Source organism: Myotis brandtii, unplaced genomic scaffold (assembly GCF_000412655.1).
Source record: "Myotis brandtii unplaced genomic scaffold, ASM41265v1 scaffold18, whole genome shotgun sequence".
Classification (NCBI taxonomy): Eukaryota; Metazoa; Chordata; class Mammalia; order Chiroptera; family Vespertilionidae; genus Myotis; species Myotis brandtii.
This window is the reverse complement of record NW_005356674.1, coordinates 6,875,596-6,895,795: the sequence shown is the minus strand read 5'-3', so window position 1 is coordinate 6,895,795 and position 20,200 is coordinate 6,875,596. Positions and strand designations below refer to the sequence as shown.

Below are 20,200 nucleotides of genomic sequence, written 5' to 3'. Positions count from 1 at the left end.
CCTCACCGGGGCCGTTTCAACCTCACCGAGGCCGTCCCGACCTCACCGGGGCCGTCCCGACATCACCGGGGCCGATTCAACCTCACCGGGGCCGTCCCGCCCTCACCGGGGCCGTTTCAACCTCACCGGGGCCGTCCCGAATGGCGGTTAATTTGTATACGCAGGCGCAGAGCGAAGACTGAAGTCTCCGGCCAGAGTGAAGACTGAAGCCTCGCTGCGGCTGCAGCAGAGAAGCCAAGCCTCATTGCCGCCAGACCAAAGGCCTGGGTCCTGGGTGCCGAAGGAAAACCGGTGCCAGCAGCCAGGGGAAGGAAGGTCTATTGCACGAATCTTTGTGCAACAGGCTTCTAGTGTTAGTATAAATGGTATTATAAATTACAGCCTCAGAATGCCCATGAATTTTCTAGTACTTTTTTATGACATCTACTAGTATACCTTTCTGTTTTATTATATATTTTTTGTGTATGAGTAATTTCCTTTAATAAATTATAAATGCTCTGAGGCTAAGACACCATGTTTTATCTATTCTGAATAATTCATAGTATCTAGCATGTCCTTGCACATAACTGTCTTTAAGGTTTGATGAATAAAATTCTATAGTATGTGCAACATTTCATCATTTTTAATAATTTTAAAATAAAACAAAACAGAAAGCTACTCTAAAGATCATACTATATTAGGAGTTAGCACTGTGCCTACTTAAGTAATAACAATGTCATTCTAGGATGAAATTCTTTTTTATCAAGAAACAAAAATGAAACCAAGACTACTTCCAAACTTGGCTTACACTAAGATAAAAAATACAATGTTTCCCCTTGGATCTCTAATCCACATGTGTGAGAACAGCTGGATATGATTTTTAAGGAAGATATGCTAGATTTGAAAACGATCAAAACACTTTGCCATGAAGTCTAGATAATCTCCCAGGCTAGGCTGAACATTTCCCTCTAGAGAAAATCAATTTCACACAACAACTCAAGTGTGGGGGGAAAATGTAAGAGCCCAACAGTCACTGCACATTTCTTGAACCACAAAATTTGACACCTTTTCTGTGATTAATGTATAAAATGTATAACAGCTCCACATAAAGTACAAAATGCCACTTAAAAAAGACAGGTTCTATCAAAAAATAAAATAGCTTGTGGTCAACTTTTTTTTAAAGCAGTACTGGTAAATAATATTGAACTATATTACAGAAACAACTTAAATATTCCACGGTATTTATTTTGGTAAGAAAATTTATGTGACTTCAAAATGCCACTAACCACTTAACAATATTTTCTAAATCTTTAAATCATTTATCTATAACCAGCATTTTCCCTGAGTTCACAATAGAAGCCCATGGAAATTCTCATAATTTTAAATCTCTATACATAACCACACTATACATTTCTCCTCAGTATTCAAGATAAATTTTTATTATTAAAAATCTGTACATAGAAACTCATTAAAAATGTTTTTCAAAATCTGCAAATCTAATATCAAAGACTAGCTCTACCACATTAAACTGGACAAGTCATAACTGAGCCATGTTTTCATCTGAAATATCTAATTTTCTTTCAAATCTCAGCATTTAGGAGTATTTCCCCAAAATCTTAATGTTGATAATTGCTGAATGGTTGGGTAGAGGTAATTTTGTTTTCTTTTCAAAGCACCCATAATTTTCTATGTTTTTAATCACTTTTTAAAAGAAAATTAAGATGTTGCCCTGGCCAGTTTGGCTCAGTGGATAGAGTGTCGGCCTGCAGACCAAAGGGTCCCGGTTTGGATTCTGGTCAAGGGCACTTTCCTTGGTTGCAGGCTCCTCCTCGGCCCAGGGCCTGGTCAGTGCTCATGCACAAGGCAACCAATAGATGTGTTTCTCTCACATCCATGTTTCTCCCTGTCTTTCCCTCTCTCTTCCACTCTCCCTAAAAAAAAAAATCAATTGGAAAAATATATCCTCCGATGAGGATTAATTAAAAGAAAATTAAGATGTTAAACCCTTCAGAAATTGAAAGTTGAAAAAGAAGCCTGGCATTCAATGAGAAAGCAGCATAGCACTAAAGCTAGCAGGTGAAACCTAACTTGGTAAATGGGGGAAAATGGGTCACAGACAGGCTAAAATAGTGACTTAAACAAGACACTGCAAGTTGCCCCTACAGCTAAGATGATCCAAACTCCACAATTAACGACTTTAGATTTCTCACTTACTGTTTCTTCCTCTAGGCTGCCAAAGTGGCAGTCTGTTCTGACTCCCTTTGCCTGGTAGTTAATTATCAGTACCCTGCATTAGATTCTAGGCTTCAGCACCCAGGCTGGAATACAACTCCCTAGCAATGGCACCTTACCAGGTGGTGGTGGTTTACTCTCCCACTCTGCGTTTTCCATCATCTGCTTAGCTATTCTCTCAGCATTGCACTGCTCCCGCTTTTGTTGTATGAGTTGCTGAAGCTCAGTTTTACAAGTCGTGATCCGAATCTGGTAGGGGGACGGTAAAATTGTACTACTTAAAACCTGTATTGTTGGTTTTCTACTTTGGGCATGTGTCACTTCTGGAACCTACAAAACAAATAGAATTACAGGTATTTATATCATAAGCAAAGTATATCTGTTGATAAAAATGTACCTATGTTCTCTTTATTCATTAAACCAGCTTTTTGTCCTTATTTACATACTGATTTTTAAATCCATTCAAATACAATGACGCTTTCAATGAAAACCTAGTTAAAATTAAGTTTAACCACAATATCACATATGAAAACTTCTACATTAAAAAAATTATCAGTGTAGCAATAACATTAAACAAAAATCCTCATTAAGTTAAGTGAAAAGAAGAAATAGAATGTTATCCATTTGTTCAGTAAATATTTTCATTTAAAATATGACTGGCTAGGGAAGAGTTACCTTAAATTACAAATTTATTTCAAATATATCTCAATCATCATGTTATTCTCACACAGGGCAAACCTGGGACTTTTCTTCCCAGAAGCGTTTTTGTTATTTACAGATATAACAATGTTATACTAGAGGAAGAATAAAAAGAGAAATAAAAGGTTCACTGCACACTAATTTATAATCACAGTTCATAATAATGTCTCCAATCACAATTTCAAATCACTTTATTAGTGAGTACTCTAAAACAAGACCTTTTTGATGCTTTCAATAACTAGGTTTCCCCTTGGCTATAAAATTAAACATAAACCTGTCTTAAAAAGAAACATGTCCTCCTACAGTACAGTACACAGCCTTTAAACATCCCAAAGGAAGACTACTGCCTAGGTGACAGTACCTGCGGAGAAGTTGACAAGGGGACACAAATGCCAGCGGAGGACTCAGAACGAGAAGGCTTCCCAGTCTGAATCACCTCCTGGTCACTCCCTTTCGGTAGGGCCTGAGGGATGGTCGGCGGTTCCAGTGACCCAAACATGCTTTTCCATTCTTCATTTACATTTGAGTCTTGTTTCACATGTTTTCTAGCTACAAAAAGAGATTCAGAATAGACTGAAGGAAGCCTCTAAAACCAGTATGTATTTTTATTGCTGTTGTTTTTTGGGGGTTTTTTGGTGGGGGAGAGACGGCATTGGACTTTCACCCTAGTTGTTCTTTATGATCTCCAACATATTTATGTTTATATTAAAACTCACTAACTCTCACTTCATCCTAGGACAGATGGAACAGATGCACTTTCAATGGTGTTAATAATTAGACCTGATTGCTTCCTAGTTTCCCAAGGCTAGCTCAATTTCAAGTAACACTTCATTTGGAGAACTACTAACAAAAATAACTTTTTCAAATGTCAGTGACCACACTGCTAAATATGACCTATTTCCAGTATTGGTTGCTTAAGAAAACAAAATAAAAATAGAATAAAAATCAATTGTTATACAGCTACCTCCTGACCATAAACGGATGAGAAATCCTTTTTTTATATCTTTGTCCAATTACAAAATGTATATTAAGTAACACCAAGTTCCAGAATTACCAAAATATAATATGAATTACTCCCATAAGTTTGTATACCTCATAAACTATATAATTTAGTAATATACTGCCATATTATTTTACAAACATAGTATATGCTGTTTCACAACTTTCTTTTTCTTTTAGTTTAACTAAATATGTTGAACATTTATTTTACCAATCCCTATCAATGGGCACTTCATTTATTTCTTTTTTTTTTTTTTTCACCGAGAACATTTGTATACATATTTCTTCACATGCATGTTAGTTTTTCTTAGGAGAAATTTCCAGAATTGAAAACAGTGAGTCCTAGGGTAAGGACATTGCCTTCTAACAAGAGTATGTTCAATTTATAATCTCATCTACAGTGTATGAAATACCTATTTCCCTACACCCTTGTTAACGCTAGGCATCATCAGTCTTTGCTAATCACATAGGCAGAAAATGGCATCTCACTGTCTTAATTCGCATTTCTTTATTTACCTTTCAAACATATGCATTTCTAGTATTCTATTAGTTGTATGTTCAAATCCTTCACTATTTTTCTTGTGGCAGTGCTTCCATTTTCTTATTAAATGCAATGCTTTACCTATTACGAATGCAAACCATTGATAATTAAGTCGCAAATACTTTATCCCAAATTTGGCAATTAGAGGTTTATTTTAAATGTAATTCATCAGCTGCCCTCATAAGTTGATACTTGAATAGAGGAATTTTTAAAAACATGTACTTGGATGTGAGTACATCTCCAAAAAGGGTTAGGGGGAAAAGGCTTGAGATCTTAAAAACCTCATACAAATCAATGTCAGTGTCATTGTCATTACAAGACCTGACAATTCTAAATCTAGAGACTTCAAATGATTAAGCCTTCTTTGGTCTCCACTTTCTTGTATTTCATTGTTAATAACAAGACTATTCTTTTCAAATCACTGAACATTACTCACTAATAACAAACTAGAAACATTTCATTTTACATAGACTACTCACTTTGGGTTAGTGTTTAAAGGATTAAAAAATAGAATTTCACCTTCAGTCATACACCTCCATAGAGGCAACATGATTGTATTACAAGAGTAGGGCTTTAGAGTCAAGCTTTGATTTGAATCTGATTCTGACACATACAGAGCCGTGATTTTGGCAGGTTATTTTACCTTTAACCTGTAGTTCACTTCTCCACTTTTCCTCCCCCAAATCTTCCTACTACATAATGAAGTCACTAGCTGTATATGAAAGTTATATATCTAGGATATGTGACTTTTATTTTATTACTAATTAGCTAACAGTAGCTTTATGAAATAACTAGTAATTACAAGCTACACACAAATGTACTAACCTCGCTTGTCATCTGGTTCCTGTTTGGTTTTAACAAGATCTACTTGTCTCCCGGTTATGCCCAAGGCAGCCAAGTCAATTACGCCCTTCTGACTACTATCATGAAGATGGCTCTGGTCCACTATATTGGCCTTTGCTTTGTTAGATTTCATCATGAAGTCTTTTAGTGCCAAAAGTTTGTCTTCCTCTTCCTCTGTCATTCCCTAAAAACCAAATAAAACCATATGTTCTAGGTTATTTTTGCAAATAGTAACGACAGGCCTCGGAATGACTGAGAACTGAAGGGTCAAACCACCCAATTTAAAATTCTCAGAGCTAGCATGGTAAAATGAAGCAAGCAACGGGCAAGAGAAAAAGAAAGTGGCAATACAGAAAAACATCTCACTACTCTGGTCTTCCAGAACACACACTCTCCAGTAGGACACTTTCTATTTTGTATCATGATTCATATCCTAACTTTTTTTCTAAATGAGAGCATTCAAGTATAATCCATTTTTGAAATCTCCAAAGAACTTAATGCAGTGCCTGGTATCTAGTAGATCTTTAATATATAACTTTGAATACAAATGTTAAGTATCTAAACAATAAATCTGGAAATACACTTTTAAACAAAAAAAAAAAAGTATACTTAAGTCCATCGTGCTCCTGGAAGTGTTGAGAATATTAAATGAGACACTATGTGAGAGCACTGAATATATAGAAAACATTCTACACACCTCAGGAATTGATAGGCATGGTGGCTGAACTGCAGATGTGAGCAACCAGCATTTTAGGATAACACTATAATTGGAGTCAGACTGCCTAGGTTCAAATCCCAGCTCTGTTACTTACATACCTGTGTGACCTTGGGCAACATAACCAATTTCTATGTACCCCTACTTATTTATCTATAAAATGAAGGTAACTGCTAGCACCTGACAAAGTTATTATGAATTTTTTATAAGTTAATCCACCTAAAAAACTTAGAAAATTTGAAACTAACTAATAAATACTAAATAATTAATTTAAATAATTCATTCAATGTGCAACTTAAGTATTCTGGTAAATGGAACAATTCTGCATTTTCTTAACTTTCCAACCATGCACGGAATCTTCTAGAATGTTATTATGCAAATAAAAAATTAATAAAATGTAAATGGTAATTCCCAAGGCCTCAACCTAGAGCAGTGGTTCTCAACCTTCTGGCCCTCTGGCCCTCATGTTGTGACCCAACCATAAAATTATTTTTGTTGCTACTTCATAACTGTAATGTTGCTACTATTATGAATCGTAATGTAAATATCTGATATGCAGGATGGTCTTAGGCGACCGCTGTGAAAGGGTCGTTCGACCCCCAAAGGGGTCGCGACCCACAGGTTGAGAACCACTGATCTAGAGTTTAAAGCAATAGTCACAACCCACAGTCACAGTAAGACCAAAAAAAAAAAAAAAAAACTAGAAAGTTAGAAAGCTGAAAAATAAAATAAAATTGCATTAAAGTACAATTATCACAGAGTGAACCTTTTTCTAACATTAGCCTGAAAGTCATTTATTTTCACTTCTCCTCATGCAATCTGCTTAATACAGACAGTTTTTTAGCTATAGTAATAATTCCATTCTTTTTATTAGTCTCTATTTTAGTTCACAAAAGAGAGACCACAGAAGGGAGAGCCATTATGAGGAACATTAAAAGGAATGGAATACTGATATATGCCACAACATGCAGAAACCTTAAAAGTATTTTGCTAAGTGCCCTGGCCAATGTGGCTCAGTTGGTTAGAGCATCGAGCAGCAAAAGGTGGAGGATTCAATTCCTAGTCAGGGCACATGCCCAGGCTTGATCCCCAGTGAGGGTGTGCAGGAGGCAGCCAATCAATGATTCTCATCACTGATGTTTCTATATCTCTCTCCCTCTCCCTTCATTTCTGATATCAATATAAATAAATAAATAAACAAACAAATAAATAAATCTGGACAAAAAATATGAAACAACAATTTTCAGTCCTGGAAAACAGGCAGCACAGGGTTGTGATCTCCAAAATAAAAATGAGTTCTATAACTGTCCCAGCATACTCTCCAGAGAGTTACCAGGCCATGGGACAAGAAGGGAAAACTCAAGAGTATAGTAGAGCCAAGTTCAAGAGAGTCAGAGTTCAAGGAAGCCACAAAGGTTAAATGTGAGGATCCAAAAACTGGATAGAGGATGGATCCGACAGAGAGCAAGAGCTATCGAGGTATCTCCTCAAGTCTCTGCCTTATTAATACAGACATACCTCCTTTAATTGAACTTTGCAGATATTGCATTTTTTACAAATTAAAGGGTTTTCGCAACCCTGCAACAAATCTATCGATGCCATTTTTCCAGTACCATTTGTTCACTTCATGACTCTATAATTGGTAATTCTCACAAGATTCCAAACTTTTTCATTACTATATCTGTTATGGTGATCTATTATCAATGGTTTTTATTATTACTGTAACTGTTTTGGGGTGCCACAAACTGCGACCATATAAAATGACAAAATTAATGGATAACTGTATGTGTTCTGACTGCTCCACAGACCTACTGTTCCCTGTCTCTCTCACTCTCTTTGGGACTCCCTATTCCTGAGGCACAAAAATATTGAAATTAGGTCAATTAATAACCTAAATGGCCCCTTAAGTGATCAAGTGAAAGGAAGAGTCTCACATCTCTCACTTTAAATCAAAAGCTAGAAATCATTAAGTTTAGGGCGGAAGGCATGTCCAAAGCTGAGACAGATCAAAAGCTTGTCCTCTTGTGCCAAACAGCCAAATTATAAATGCACAGAAAAAGTTCTTGAAGAAAATTAAAAGTGCTGCTCCAGGAAAGACACATGGTAAGAAAGTAAAACAGCCTGTTGCTGATATGGAGAAAGTTCTAATGGTCTGGATAGAAGATCAAACCAGCCACAACATTCCCTCAAACCAAAGCCTAGTCCAGAGTAAGGCCCTAACTCTCCTCCATTCTGTGAAGGCTGAGAGAGGGGAGGAAACTGCAGAAGAAAAGTTTGAAGCTAGCAGAGGCTGGTTCATGAGGTTTAAGGAAAGAAGTAGTTCCATAACATAAAAGTGCAAGGTGACACAGCAAGTGCTGCTGTAGAAGCTATAGCAAGTCATCCAGAAAAGCTAGCTAAGATAATTCATGAAGATGGCTACACTAAACAAGATTTTCAATGTAGACAAAACTGCCTTCTACTCGAAGATGCCATCTAGGACTTCCACAGCTAGACAAGGAAGTCAATACTTGGCTTCAAAGCTTCAAAGGACAGGCAGATTCTTTTGTCAGGGGCTAATGCAGCTGGTGACTTTAAGTTGAAGCCAATGCTCATTTACTATTGTGAAAATCCTTGGGCCCTAAAGAATTATGCTAAATCTACTCTGCCTGTGCTCTATAAATGGAATCACAAAACAGATATGACAGCATTTCTGTTTAAAATATGGTTGACTATTTTAAGCCCACTGTTGAAACCTACTAAAGGCTAAAACCAAAATAACTTCCTTTCAAAATATTACTGCTCACTGACAATGTACTAGTTACCCAAGAGCTCTAATGGAAATGTATAAGGAGATTAATGTTGTTTTCATGACTGCTAACACAACATCCATTCTTCAGCTCATCGATCAAAGAGTGATCTCAACTTTCAAGTCTTACAATTTAAGAAATACATTATTTCGGAAGGCTATAGCTGCCAGAGGTAGTGTTTCCTTTGATGGATTTAGGCAAAATGAATTAAAAACCTTCTGGAAAGGATTAAGCATTCTAGATACCATTATGAACAATCATGGGCCCTGGCCAGTGTGGCTCATTTGGGCATCGTCCTGTGCACCAAAAGGTTGCTGGTTCAATTCCCAGTCAGGGCACATGCCCAGATTTTGGGCACAAACACCAGTAGGGAGTATGCAGGAAGCAACCAATTGATCTTGCACTCTCACATTAATGTTTCTCGCTCTCTCTCTCTCTCTCTCTCCCCCTCCATCTCTCTTTCCCTCTTTCTAAAAACCAATAAAAATACTGTGTTGTTTTTTTAAAAAAAGAGCCTTTGTAGTTCACAGGAAGAGGTCAAAATATCAACAATAGGAGTTTGGAAGAAGTTCATTCCAACCCATGAATGATTTTGATGGATTCAACACTCCAGGGAGGAAGTAACTGCAGATGTGGTGGAAATAACAAGAGAACTAGAATTAGAAGTGGGGCCTGAGGATGTGACTGAATTACTGAAATCTCATGATTAACCTCTAACGGATGAGAAGTTGCTTCTTATGTATGAGCAAAGAAAGTGTTATCTTAACCCCTAGAGTGCCGGGGAGCGCGATCGCGCTCCTCCTGTCTTTCGCCAAAAGTGCCAGGAGCGCTATCAAAGCTTCGAAATGGCGTCCAGTTCTAAGTCTGCTTTTATTAGTGATGATGATATTGCTAAATATGTCAATGTAGTAAAGGTTTCCTTAAGTTTTTGAATATGTAACTTAATTTACTTGCAATTCATAATTTTTTTCCTAAACTGCTGTAAAATCAGCAAAAATGCTTGGCAATTTTAGCATAGTTCCTAGGATATTGGTTGGCACTCAAAGGGTTAAGATGGATTCCACTCCTAGTGAAGACTGTTGAAATGACGACAAAGGACTTAGAATCTATAACAATAAAAGCGTAATATGCAAATCGACTGAATGACCGAAAAGCAGAACGACCGTCCATCCAGATGGCCTTCCAGATGACCACGCTATGACACGCATTGGCACCAGGCCAGCCAAGGCAGATATGATGGGATTGGTCAGGGGGCCCTGCCATCGCCCCAAGATTGCCCTGCAGAGGGAGGCCCAGGCCACTGGTTAGTGGTGCTATGGCGGGTGTGCGGGGCCGGCCAGTGATCACCTTGCAGAAGGAGGCCCAGGCCAGCCAAGTGATCGCACCCCATGCCTGTCGCCCGCAGAAGGAGGAGACCTGTGGCAAGGGAGGGGGGGCAGCGCCACACAGTTGGCAAGCAGTGGCAGCGGCGGGGGCAGCCGGCAACCAGGGGAAGGAAAGCCCCGGTAGACCCTGATCACCGGCCAGGCCTAGGGACCCTATCCAAGGGGTCCCGGGTTGCGAGAGGGTGCAGGCTGGGCTGAGGGACAGACAGACAGACACACACACACACACACACACACACACACACACACACCCATGCACAAATTTTGTGCACCGGGCCTCTAGTATTAAATAAAATTAATTGATAAAGCAGTGGCAGGGTATGAGAGGACTGACTCCAATTTTGAAAGAAGTTCTACTGTGGGTAAAACACTATTAAACAGCATCACATGCCACAGAGAGATTGTTTGTGAAAGGAAGAGTCAATCAATGTAGCAAACTTCTTGCCTTATTTTAAGAAACTGCCACAACCAACCCCAACCTTCAGCTACCACCACCCTGATCAATCAACAGCCATCAACATAGAGACAAGACCCTCTAACAGCAAAAAAAATTACAACTCACTTAAGGGTCTGATAATGCTTAGCATTTTTCAGCAACAAAGTATTATTTAATTAAAGTGTGTACAGTATATATTTTTAGACATAATGCTATTGCACACTTAATTACAGTGTAGTGTGAACATAAATTTTATATACACTGGGAAACAAAAAAAACCTCATGTGACTAGCTTTATTGCAGTATTTTCTTTACTGCAATGGTTTGGACTTAACCCACAGTGTCTCCAAGGTATGTCTGTACTGAACAATGTACACATGAGAGAAAATTACCTGAGGCCGGAAAGAGCAACAAGAAAGCAGTAAGCCAAACAATTCCCAAATCTCACTTAGGGGTGGGAACCATTCATATTCCCACCAGCCAGAGGAGAAAGCCCTCTTACTACACAGAGCATCATGTCCTCAGAAGTCCTTAGTAATTGGACTAAACTGGCCACTAACCAAAGGTTGTTCTGAATCTGTCCTAACAAAGCTTAAAGGCAAGGCTTAAAAGGATCAAACTGGTTACAATAACTTAACTGTGCAACAGAAGAAATCTAACACTATATGAAGAAATTCAGTACCCAACAACATAGAATTCACAATCAACAGACAAAGAAACTGGGTAGCTAAAGGTCAGAGATTGGAAGAGAACTTACAAATTATATATCTTCAATTTTATATCTTTTCAATTTTATACCTTGTATATATAATATACAATCAAAAGTTATTAAAATAAAAATAATTTAAAAGTTTAAAATGTAAATTATTTGTTACTTTCAAAATAAGGAGTGAAATTTTGTATTCTGTATTAGTGTCCAACCAAATAGATACGAACAGAACAGGGAGCTCTTGTAGCTGAGATCTATCTAAACAGCCCTGCCATGTGTCATCTCCAGATGCTAAGTGCTACTGAAAATCTGGAGTACAAATTCCAACTTCCATATGGGTAATGTTCCAAAAGTGTACTTTAAGTCTATTATCTGGAACTCTGAACACATTTTCCCATAGAAACAATGGCAGGCTGGTCTAGAAAGGCCTATTTTACCCATGATGTATCTCAAGTGTAGTTCTCTACAAACAAGCACTGTAGAAACCCAAGCCAAAAAAAAAAAAAAATCTGAAGGAATATTCAGAATTCCCACTTGTGGAGGCTATCCACACGTCTTTTCCTTTGTAGTCCTGACATTAGCAACAAGGACTCGATTCTGCTAGTAATCCCAAGAAACTCAGGTATTGCAAGAACCAAAAAGAAGTGAAGGCAAAGAGATAAGCTGCACACGAACTTCTTCTTAAGTCCACACAAAACTTATGAAAGCTTCTCATCTTAGTTTCCTGTCCTTTGTTTACTTTGAGAAGCAAGACAACATCGTACAGGAACATGGGCTTTGGAGTTAGACAGCTTTAGGTTTAAATCTCAGCTGTGAAATTTACTGAACTGTGTGAGCATAGTCAAGTTAACTACCTTCACTGATTCTTAGTTTCCTTATCTATAAAATGGGGATCACACTTGTTGTTCAAGTTCATTTTAAGAACAGTCACAAACTACAAACAGTACCAACTACAGTGGTCGACTCATAGGTTCATGAAAAATGAAAGCTGATGTTTTTCTGCTGTTACTTCTGAGGACCTCTGAGATTCTGGCCTGCTCTTCCTTCTACTAGCAGCACCTGTCCCTTGAAACAGAGCACTCAACCCCTAAGAGTGTCCTAAAACTATGATTAACAGAAGTAACATAAAACAAGGGATTACAATGTTTTTCTTTCCCCACTCATACAAATGAGGCGATAAACTACAAACAAATGAATATATCAAGCAAACATTTAGAGGAACCGAAGTCAGTGAGTTTTAGTGATTTCATCATGGAGGCTGACACCGAGGGAGCAGCAATGGTAGGTTTGGGAGAACAGTAGGAAGTTGCAAGATTATGAAAACTGCTCCTTTCCTCTCCCTTCTTTCACCCACATCAGTAGCAAAACCTACACCCACAGCAAGGTGAAAAGCAAAAATGAGAGGGCCAGAGTGGCTCCATGAAGTAACCAATGACTTACAATGAAAAGGAAATTTCAGTACAGAAGCTTTTAAATTAATATACAAGATCTGGAGGAGGGAGAGGACTATAAAGATTCACTCCATCTAAGCCCAAAGAAACATCTAAATTGGGGTAGTTTTTACTGCATGCTGAAATATTTTTATAAGAATTACTCAGACCATAACCGGTTTGGCTCAGTGGATAGAGCGTTGGCGTGCGGACTGAAGGGTTCCGGGTTCGATTCCAGTCAAGGGCATGTACCTTGGTTGCGGGCACATCCCCAGCAGGGGGTGTGCAGGAGACAGCTGATTGATGTTTCTCTCTCATCGATTTTTCTGACTATTCCTCTCCCTTCCTCTCTGTAAAAAATCAATAAAATATATTTTTTAAAAAAAAAAAAAAAGAATTACTCAGGAGAAACAACAGAAAAATGGGATTCACTATCCAATTTTCCATATTTGCTTTCTAAAATAGAAAATAGATCTACTATAAGAGCCAAGGTTAAAAGAAAACCAAAGAAAAAGCTCTTTGGCAATTCAAGTCACATCAAATTAAGTCTCCTAATATATAGGAAACAGAACCACTGGCCTGGAAGGGATAATCAGAGGCAGCTCAACCTTTCAGCAAAATTTAAACCTAAAAGAACCAAAACAGTTAATGACTGGCCTCCCATAGGAGCCTGTTAATATACTCAATCACTGTTGGGCATCAAACAGTACTGGATATTCAGTGACAGGTACAATACAAGAAAGGATTTACACCCCAAAACTGATCAAATTCTCTCTCTGCAACTGAAGCATATTCTCATCATCTTTTCTCCCTAGACAAGACATGACTGACAAGCATTCTATTAACCAAAACGTCTTGCAGACTTAAAGACAGTCATTAAGGTCGTCTCTCAGAATTTGCTTTATGCTCATAGAGCATTTATTCAGAAATTGTATTCTTCACTTCTAATCATTTTTTTTCCTATCTTGAATTCTCTAGGTTCCACACATCCCTCTTAAAACAGGATGCTAAAACTAGACTTAATATTTCTAGACAAGCCCTACTAATAACAAGTATAATAATAAGATTACTTAATAGTTCTAACAAGATTTGTTAATTGATGCAAATTCAGAGGAATTTAAGATACAGCAGTAAACGGCTGGTTTATTCAATTTAGGATGCATTATAAATTCCAGTTATTGCAGCTGTTTGCATGCCATGAGAACTCTCTGAATTTGGACTGAAATAAAACAGGAATTTTCTGCATTGCATCTGTGCTCTGCAATGTTTCTTTTAATTAATTTTCATTATATTTTCAGTGAAATATGGAACTGAATCAAGACCACTATTAAATCTAAGCTTATATCTACCTTTTCTCTCATTTTTATAGCCAATAATCACAAAATAAACATTAGGTCTCCCATGATTCCTTATTTAGTTAAACCCAATGACTTCTTGTCATCCTAGTATCTCCTAGATACCAAAGCAAATGCACAAAACAGTTGCCAGATTTATTTACTTAGTCTGATGCAACCAAATTAACCAAAAATATTTTCAATAGCTAAATGGATACTTTAATGTTTTTATGAAATTTGCATTTAGCCTGGCTGGAGTGGCTCAGTTGATTGTCATCCTGTGCACCGAAAGGTTGCCGGTTCAATTCCTGGTCAGGGCAATACCTGGGTTGCGGGTTTGAGCCCCAGTCAGGAAGCAAATGGAAGGCAATCAATTGACTGCAATCTGTCTATCTGTCTATCTATCTATCTATCTATCTATCTATCTATCTGAGCAAGTCTGTGGGTGAGGATTTAAATAAAAGAAATTTGCATTTAAATGTAAGATTTCAGAAAGGTGATACAACCTGTGAGAGCAATTTCTTCAAAAGCTGTGCTATGGCAGGATCCTCAGGTGGAGGGCAATCAGGAAGAGACCCATTCCGTTTTTTCTGACGCATGTGAAGATGTCTGAACAAGCTAGTAATATCTTTAGACCTCAAAGCATAATCAAATATAGAACGACTTACTGGCTCTTTTAAAACACTGAGTAAAACAAGTTTTCTTTCGATCTGTATCAGAAAAATAAAAAGAATCAGTCAAAAATATAATATTTTGTTCAGTTATTTTCAAATTCAACACAATTTATGTAAAGTTAACACAGGTATTTATTTTCTAAAAAAATGCAAGACATGAACATCTGCAATTTTTGTTGAGAAGAAAAAGGAATACTTGTGACTTTTAAAGAGCTCAGGTTTTTCCTCTTTTTATTGTTAGCATCTCAGAATACATGTGTCTGTGATACTGGAAGACTAATAATAAATACCTATGTTAGAAAGTTTAGAAAATGAAAAAGATTTTTCTATATCCCAAAATGTCAGGTGACTTCCTAGATCTAAAAAGCACCTGCAGTTCACAGGCCTAACAGCCAAGAGGTACTGATCCAGAAAAGATGTGCAATAGTCACAGGGCTTCTTCCCTGCAGCCATCAGGTTTTCCCAGTAGCTTCAACCACTTCTAAAAAAACCACTAGTCTCTCATGGAGTTCATAAAATCCAGCTTTTTCTTATCCCCAAGAATATTCTCCTTGTCAATGCATTCATAATAAAAAGGAAAAACACTACTAAGAGTAATCAAGAGGACTTTCTTTAGATATATTTAACAATCTGGTGAGTTGGCCAGTGGAAACCAGCATAAAAGGATATCTTTTATCTAATCCAAAATGTAGAAAAATATAATTTATGAAACATATAGATAATCAGCTTCTCAACTCCTGATCTGGCCTTTCAAAATATCAAACACTGACAAAAACAAACAAAAAATGTTAAAAGAATTTCCGAGAAAACAGGATGGTACAGATTTCTAACAAACCACTTATATGTCATATTTATTACAGTAAACCACAACTAAAAGTTATTACCAAAATGTATGCAATTTTTAAATCCAAAAGACATTTCACATTGTGCTATAAAAACTTTATAAACAAACTTCTAAATAGAGTAAGTGGTAAAAAGTAGTAGGAATATCTAGATCTGATTTTCAAGGAAACTAATAAGCTTCAAAAAAGGGGGAACATATTTTCTAATATTATTCATCTTTCATGTATAAATAAATTGTTCTATGGGTAAAAGTAAAAAACTTTACAAACTACAAAATGAAGAATGATGATCCCCAAAAATAGATGAATCTGCAAGGAAAAGTAAGGGCTGAAGGCACAGCCAAATCTTTCTCATGTCCAGAGGCTATCCAAGGCCACTTTCTCCAACCAAAGGGAAGGAACATTGGGATATAAAAGTAGGAGAAAGCCAGAAGCATGTGAATTCACAAAAGAGAAACATCGCTTTAGTAAAAAATAGGACATTTCAGAATGTTAACAGCCAGAATAATCCCTCAACAGCCCACTCAATTTAAAATATCTATTTTGATAGTTAGCTGTCCAGCAAGATAAAGGGTATAAACACTGACAAGCTGGGTAAACAATTGCCTTGTACAAACCAAAGACCCAAAGTTTATCATTAAGTGCTGTACTGCTGGGCAGGGGCAAGGTTGTAATTATTAGGTTCTTTTCTAATTTTTTTATAAATGCTGACTTGCACTGAACTCTGTTATACTTTTACAAATAAAAGCAGGGGTCTATTAATATACATTTCTTCTATATTTCACTCAAACTGCAGATGCTTTACAACATTACACATAAGAAAGTAAAGTATGAATTACTGGCTTCTATATTATGCATTACATGATATATAACATAATAGTCTCTTGAATGTTTCTCACCTTCAAAATATTTGTTCCATTAACATTAATTAGCTTGAAATAAATCTGAAAATGCCCTAGCCCAATTTAAATCTTTAAAATTTTAAATAAAAACAAAACTCTCTAATTTTTTTTTTTTTAATGGTGCAGTTTGGAGGGAGGATTAATTCCAAGTTGAAACATGCTTACCTGTATTATTGGTTGAGTAATATATGGGTCAAGGTAAGGCATCAGTTTACAATACACATCAGCTGTGTTTATCTGATGAGCTACCACTGTGATAAATCCCACAGCACCATAGCGTATCCATAGATTGGGATGACACAGAAATGGGGCTAAAGAAGAAAAAAAACATATGGCTTAAACAAAGTTCATAAATAGTTTCAAACTATCAGGATAAATAAATTTTCACCTTATAACACAACTGATGATAAAGATTATACAACACGTTACTATCAGGTGCCCTCACATATTCAATTATCCTGAGATGTAAACTCAACCAAGTGAACATACTGATAAAATATTCCCTATCATAAAACTCAGCAATACCATAAAAGAATAAAAACAGCTACCTCCTGCCCTATCCAGTTTTGCTCAATGATTAGAGCGTTGGCCCACAGACTCAAGGGTCCCAGGTTCGATTTCAGTCAAGAGCATATACCTCAGTTGCAGGCTGGATACCTGGCCCCAGTCGGGGTGCATGCGGGAGGCAACCAATCGATGTCTCTCTCTCATATTGATATTCTTCTCTCTCTGTCTCTCCCTCTCTCTTCCACTCTCTCTAAAAATCAATAGGAAAAAAAATCCTTGAGTGAGGATTAACAACAACAAAAAACAGCTACCTCCTTTCTGAGAATTTAAATTTATCGTTTTCAGTCAGGCCTGAAGATGGGTGGGCATCTACTCATTTAAAAGACTGGATTAGAAACTATTAGAGACATAAAAAGTCTCAACACTATACAACAAACTATTAATCCCCCCTCCCATTTCCCCGAGGAAGTCCAAGGATACATCATCTACCACATGAGCAGGGAAACGAATAAGCCATCTCTTCTACAAGTTATAGCATTACGATTAAGGAAACAATTACACCTGACATTCTTTTTAATGTAAAGATTTGATCAAATCTAATATATTGCAAGGCATTATAAATGAAAACTACAAGGCAGAGAACATAATGCCCCTTCTTAAAGAGTTTAAAATATAAGATTAAACCAGAAAACTAAATGAATGCCTTTTCATCCCTTTTAACTATTTTGTGTACTACACCAAAAATCAGTGATTTCAACTAAATGAAGATTTAGAATAAAATCCAAACCTCTAAAAACAAAACAAAACAAAAATTGTATTAGGTCTGATCATGCAAAAACATCAGCATTTAGAGCAGGGGTGGGTAATGTCTGGCCCTGCCAAGGCATTAGGGGTGAGTTAATTAAATGTTTGACCAAATATAGCAGGCTAATTTTTAAGTTGATAATTTTGTATGGTCTGCAAATGACATTATAAATATCCAAATGGTTCTTGGCAGAAAAAAGTTTCCCTACCCTGATTTAGAGGATATTAGTTTTGGCCCTGGCTGGGTAGCTCAGTTGGTTAGAGCATCATCCCCATATGCCAAGGTTACAGGTTCAATCCCCAGGCAGGGCATATACAAGAAAGAATCAACCAATGAATGCATAAATAAGTGGAACAACAAATGAGTGTTTCTCTCTCGCTTTCTCTAATTAATAAATTTAATTGGAAATTAAATAAAAGTATCTAGAAAATATTAACTTTATAAGAAATTCATGCCAATAGAAAAATAAGAACAATGTCATGTGCTAATAATACTTATAGCATAAAAAAGGGAAGGAGAAATAATTTATTCAAAATAAGTCTCCAACATTCTCCCATTCCAATTCTTTTAACTGCACATGGAGAAGGTTTTAATTATTTCGTAAACATCCTGCAGCCTCTGATACATCCAACAAGGGAGGACTGGTAATTTCCCTTTGACTACAGGGAAAATCAGGACTGGAAAAACACTGAAAAACCTCCAAAACATAACTAAGCCCAAAATGACTTGGCAGGAGTTGGGCACTGTGTGAGGTGGAATTATTGGTCCCAATTCTTTACATTATCTGTATTATACAACCATACTCTTGCCTTGTATTCATGCTCCTGGCTCAGTCATATTACCTGCTCTGGCCAATGGGATGTTAACACAGAGGCTTGAAAAGCTAGGCTTGCTTTCTTGAACCTTTGCCATCACCCAAAACATAACCCCAGAATGAGACAGATGGATCACAGTCACCACAGTCTGGAGATACAAAGCCAAAAGCATACAGCTTACAGATGCATAATGAGAAATTTACTGAAGCGTTTACTGAGATTTTGTGGTTAATTGCTATATAGCATTATTGTATCAATTAGTAGCTAATAGATACAAAGAACCTTCAACACTCAAAAACACACACCAAGCAACCAGAATCAAGAGGATTTCCTAGCCCTAGCTGGTTTGGCTCAGTGGATAGAGCATCGGCCTGCGGACTGAAGGGTCCCAGGTTCGATTCCGGTTGAGGGCACATGCCCGGGTTATGGGCTGATCCCCAGTAGGAAGCGTGCAGGAAGCAGCCGATCAATGATTTGATTCTCTCTCATCGTTGATGTTTCTCTCTCTCTCTCTTTCTTCCTCTCTGAAATCAATAAAAATATTTTTTTTAAAAAGAGGATTTCCTAAAAAAAACAGTGTACTCAATCTTTTCTCTACCCAACGCATTCCAATTCTCAGGGTACAAGCATCGGGGAAGGTGAGTATTCAGAATACCTAAGTGGGACGAGTACAGTTTTTGAAAGAGCTACCAAAAATATCATGATAATTGCCATCACGACCACCACCATCACCAGCACCACTATTTCCCTTTAAGAATCCCTACCGAGAAACCAAGATGGCGGCATAGGCAAACACCTGAAATTGCTGCCTCGCACAACCACTTCAAAAATACAACTAAAAGACAAAACGGACATCATCCTGAACCACAGGAAGGCTAGCTGAGTGGAAATTCTACAACTAGAAGGAAAGAGAAAAGCACACTGAGACTCAGAGGAGGTGCGGAAGTAAAGTGCAGAGGTACGAACAAAGGCGCACGCAGAAAGGGCTGGCAACTGAGGACACAGGTTGTCTTTTCAATCGGGAGGGAGACACACCCTTCCGCTCTGAACTCCAGTTCCGGGCTTTTCTCTGGGGACCCAGACTCATACGGGGAGAAACTGGACTGTCTGGCAGCGGGCGGAACTTGGGGGCGGCTTTCTCTCAGGGGTACTTGCAGCGATTACCACAGGACACTGAGACCCGGGGCCTCTTAGGGCAGGGCTGAGGATCAGCCATAGCTGTTTGCTCCACCCTGTTGATTCCCTGAGACCCCGCCCCACCCAAGCTGTGCGAAGAGACTGTTGCATATGAATGACCTGGCCCTTTGCAATCTAAAATTACCTAACAAACTGCAGCTGGGTCAGAGAGACCCAGAACATCCAAAAGAAGGCCCAAGGCCCCACAGCAGCTTGCATTGCTTCATAGCTGAGCCTCATCTGAGAACCTCCAAAGCCCCAAAAAAGAAGAGGGATCTGCAGATCTCTCCATAGCTCCTGCTGGGTAGCCTCAGGCAGAGGCTAAATTAGCACCTCCTTAGAGATCCAAGTGCCAGTGTACCCAGTGGTCAGAGTGGGACCATCCAGA

At 37.8% G+C, this 20,200-nt stretch overlaps 1 protein-coding gene across 5 annotated transcripts in view; it reads right to left on the bottom strand.

Moving 5' to 3' along the window:
• Nucleotides 1-20,200, bottom strand: part of PIK3R4 (phosphoinositide-3-kinase, regulatory subunit 4) — a 57,662-nt gene that overhangs the window by 16,958 nt on the left and 20,504 nt on the right. For 4 of the 5 annotated variants that reach the window (XM_005863585.2, XM_005863586.2, XM_005863588.2 and 1 more), the window contains exons 8-12: nt 16,675-16,820; nt 14,598-14,801; nt 5,276-5,477; nt 3,272-3,459; nt 2,331-2,541 (exon numbers count right to left, since the gene is read on the bottom strand). In XM_005863585.2, coding sequence (XP_005863647.1) covers nt 2,331-2,541; nt 3,272-3,459; nt 5,276-5,477; nt 14,598-14,801; nt 16,675-16,820 — 951 coding nt within the window. The remainder of the gene's footprint in view (nt 1-2,330; nt 2,542-3,271; nt 3,460-5,275; nt 5,478-14,597; nt 14,802-16,674; nt 16,821-20,200) is intronic. The other variant, XM_014537532.1, reaches the window with a different exon arrangement.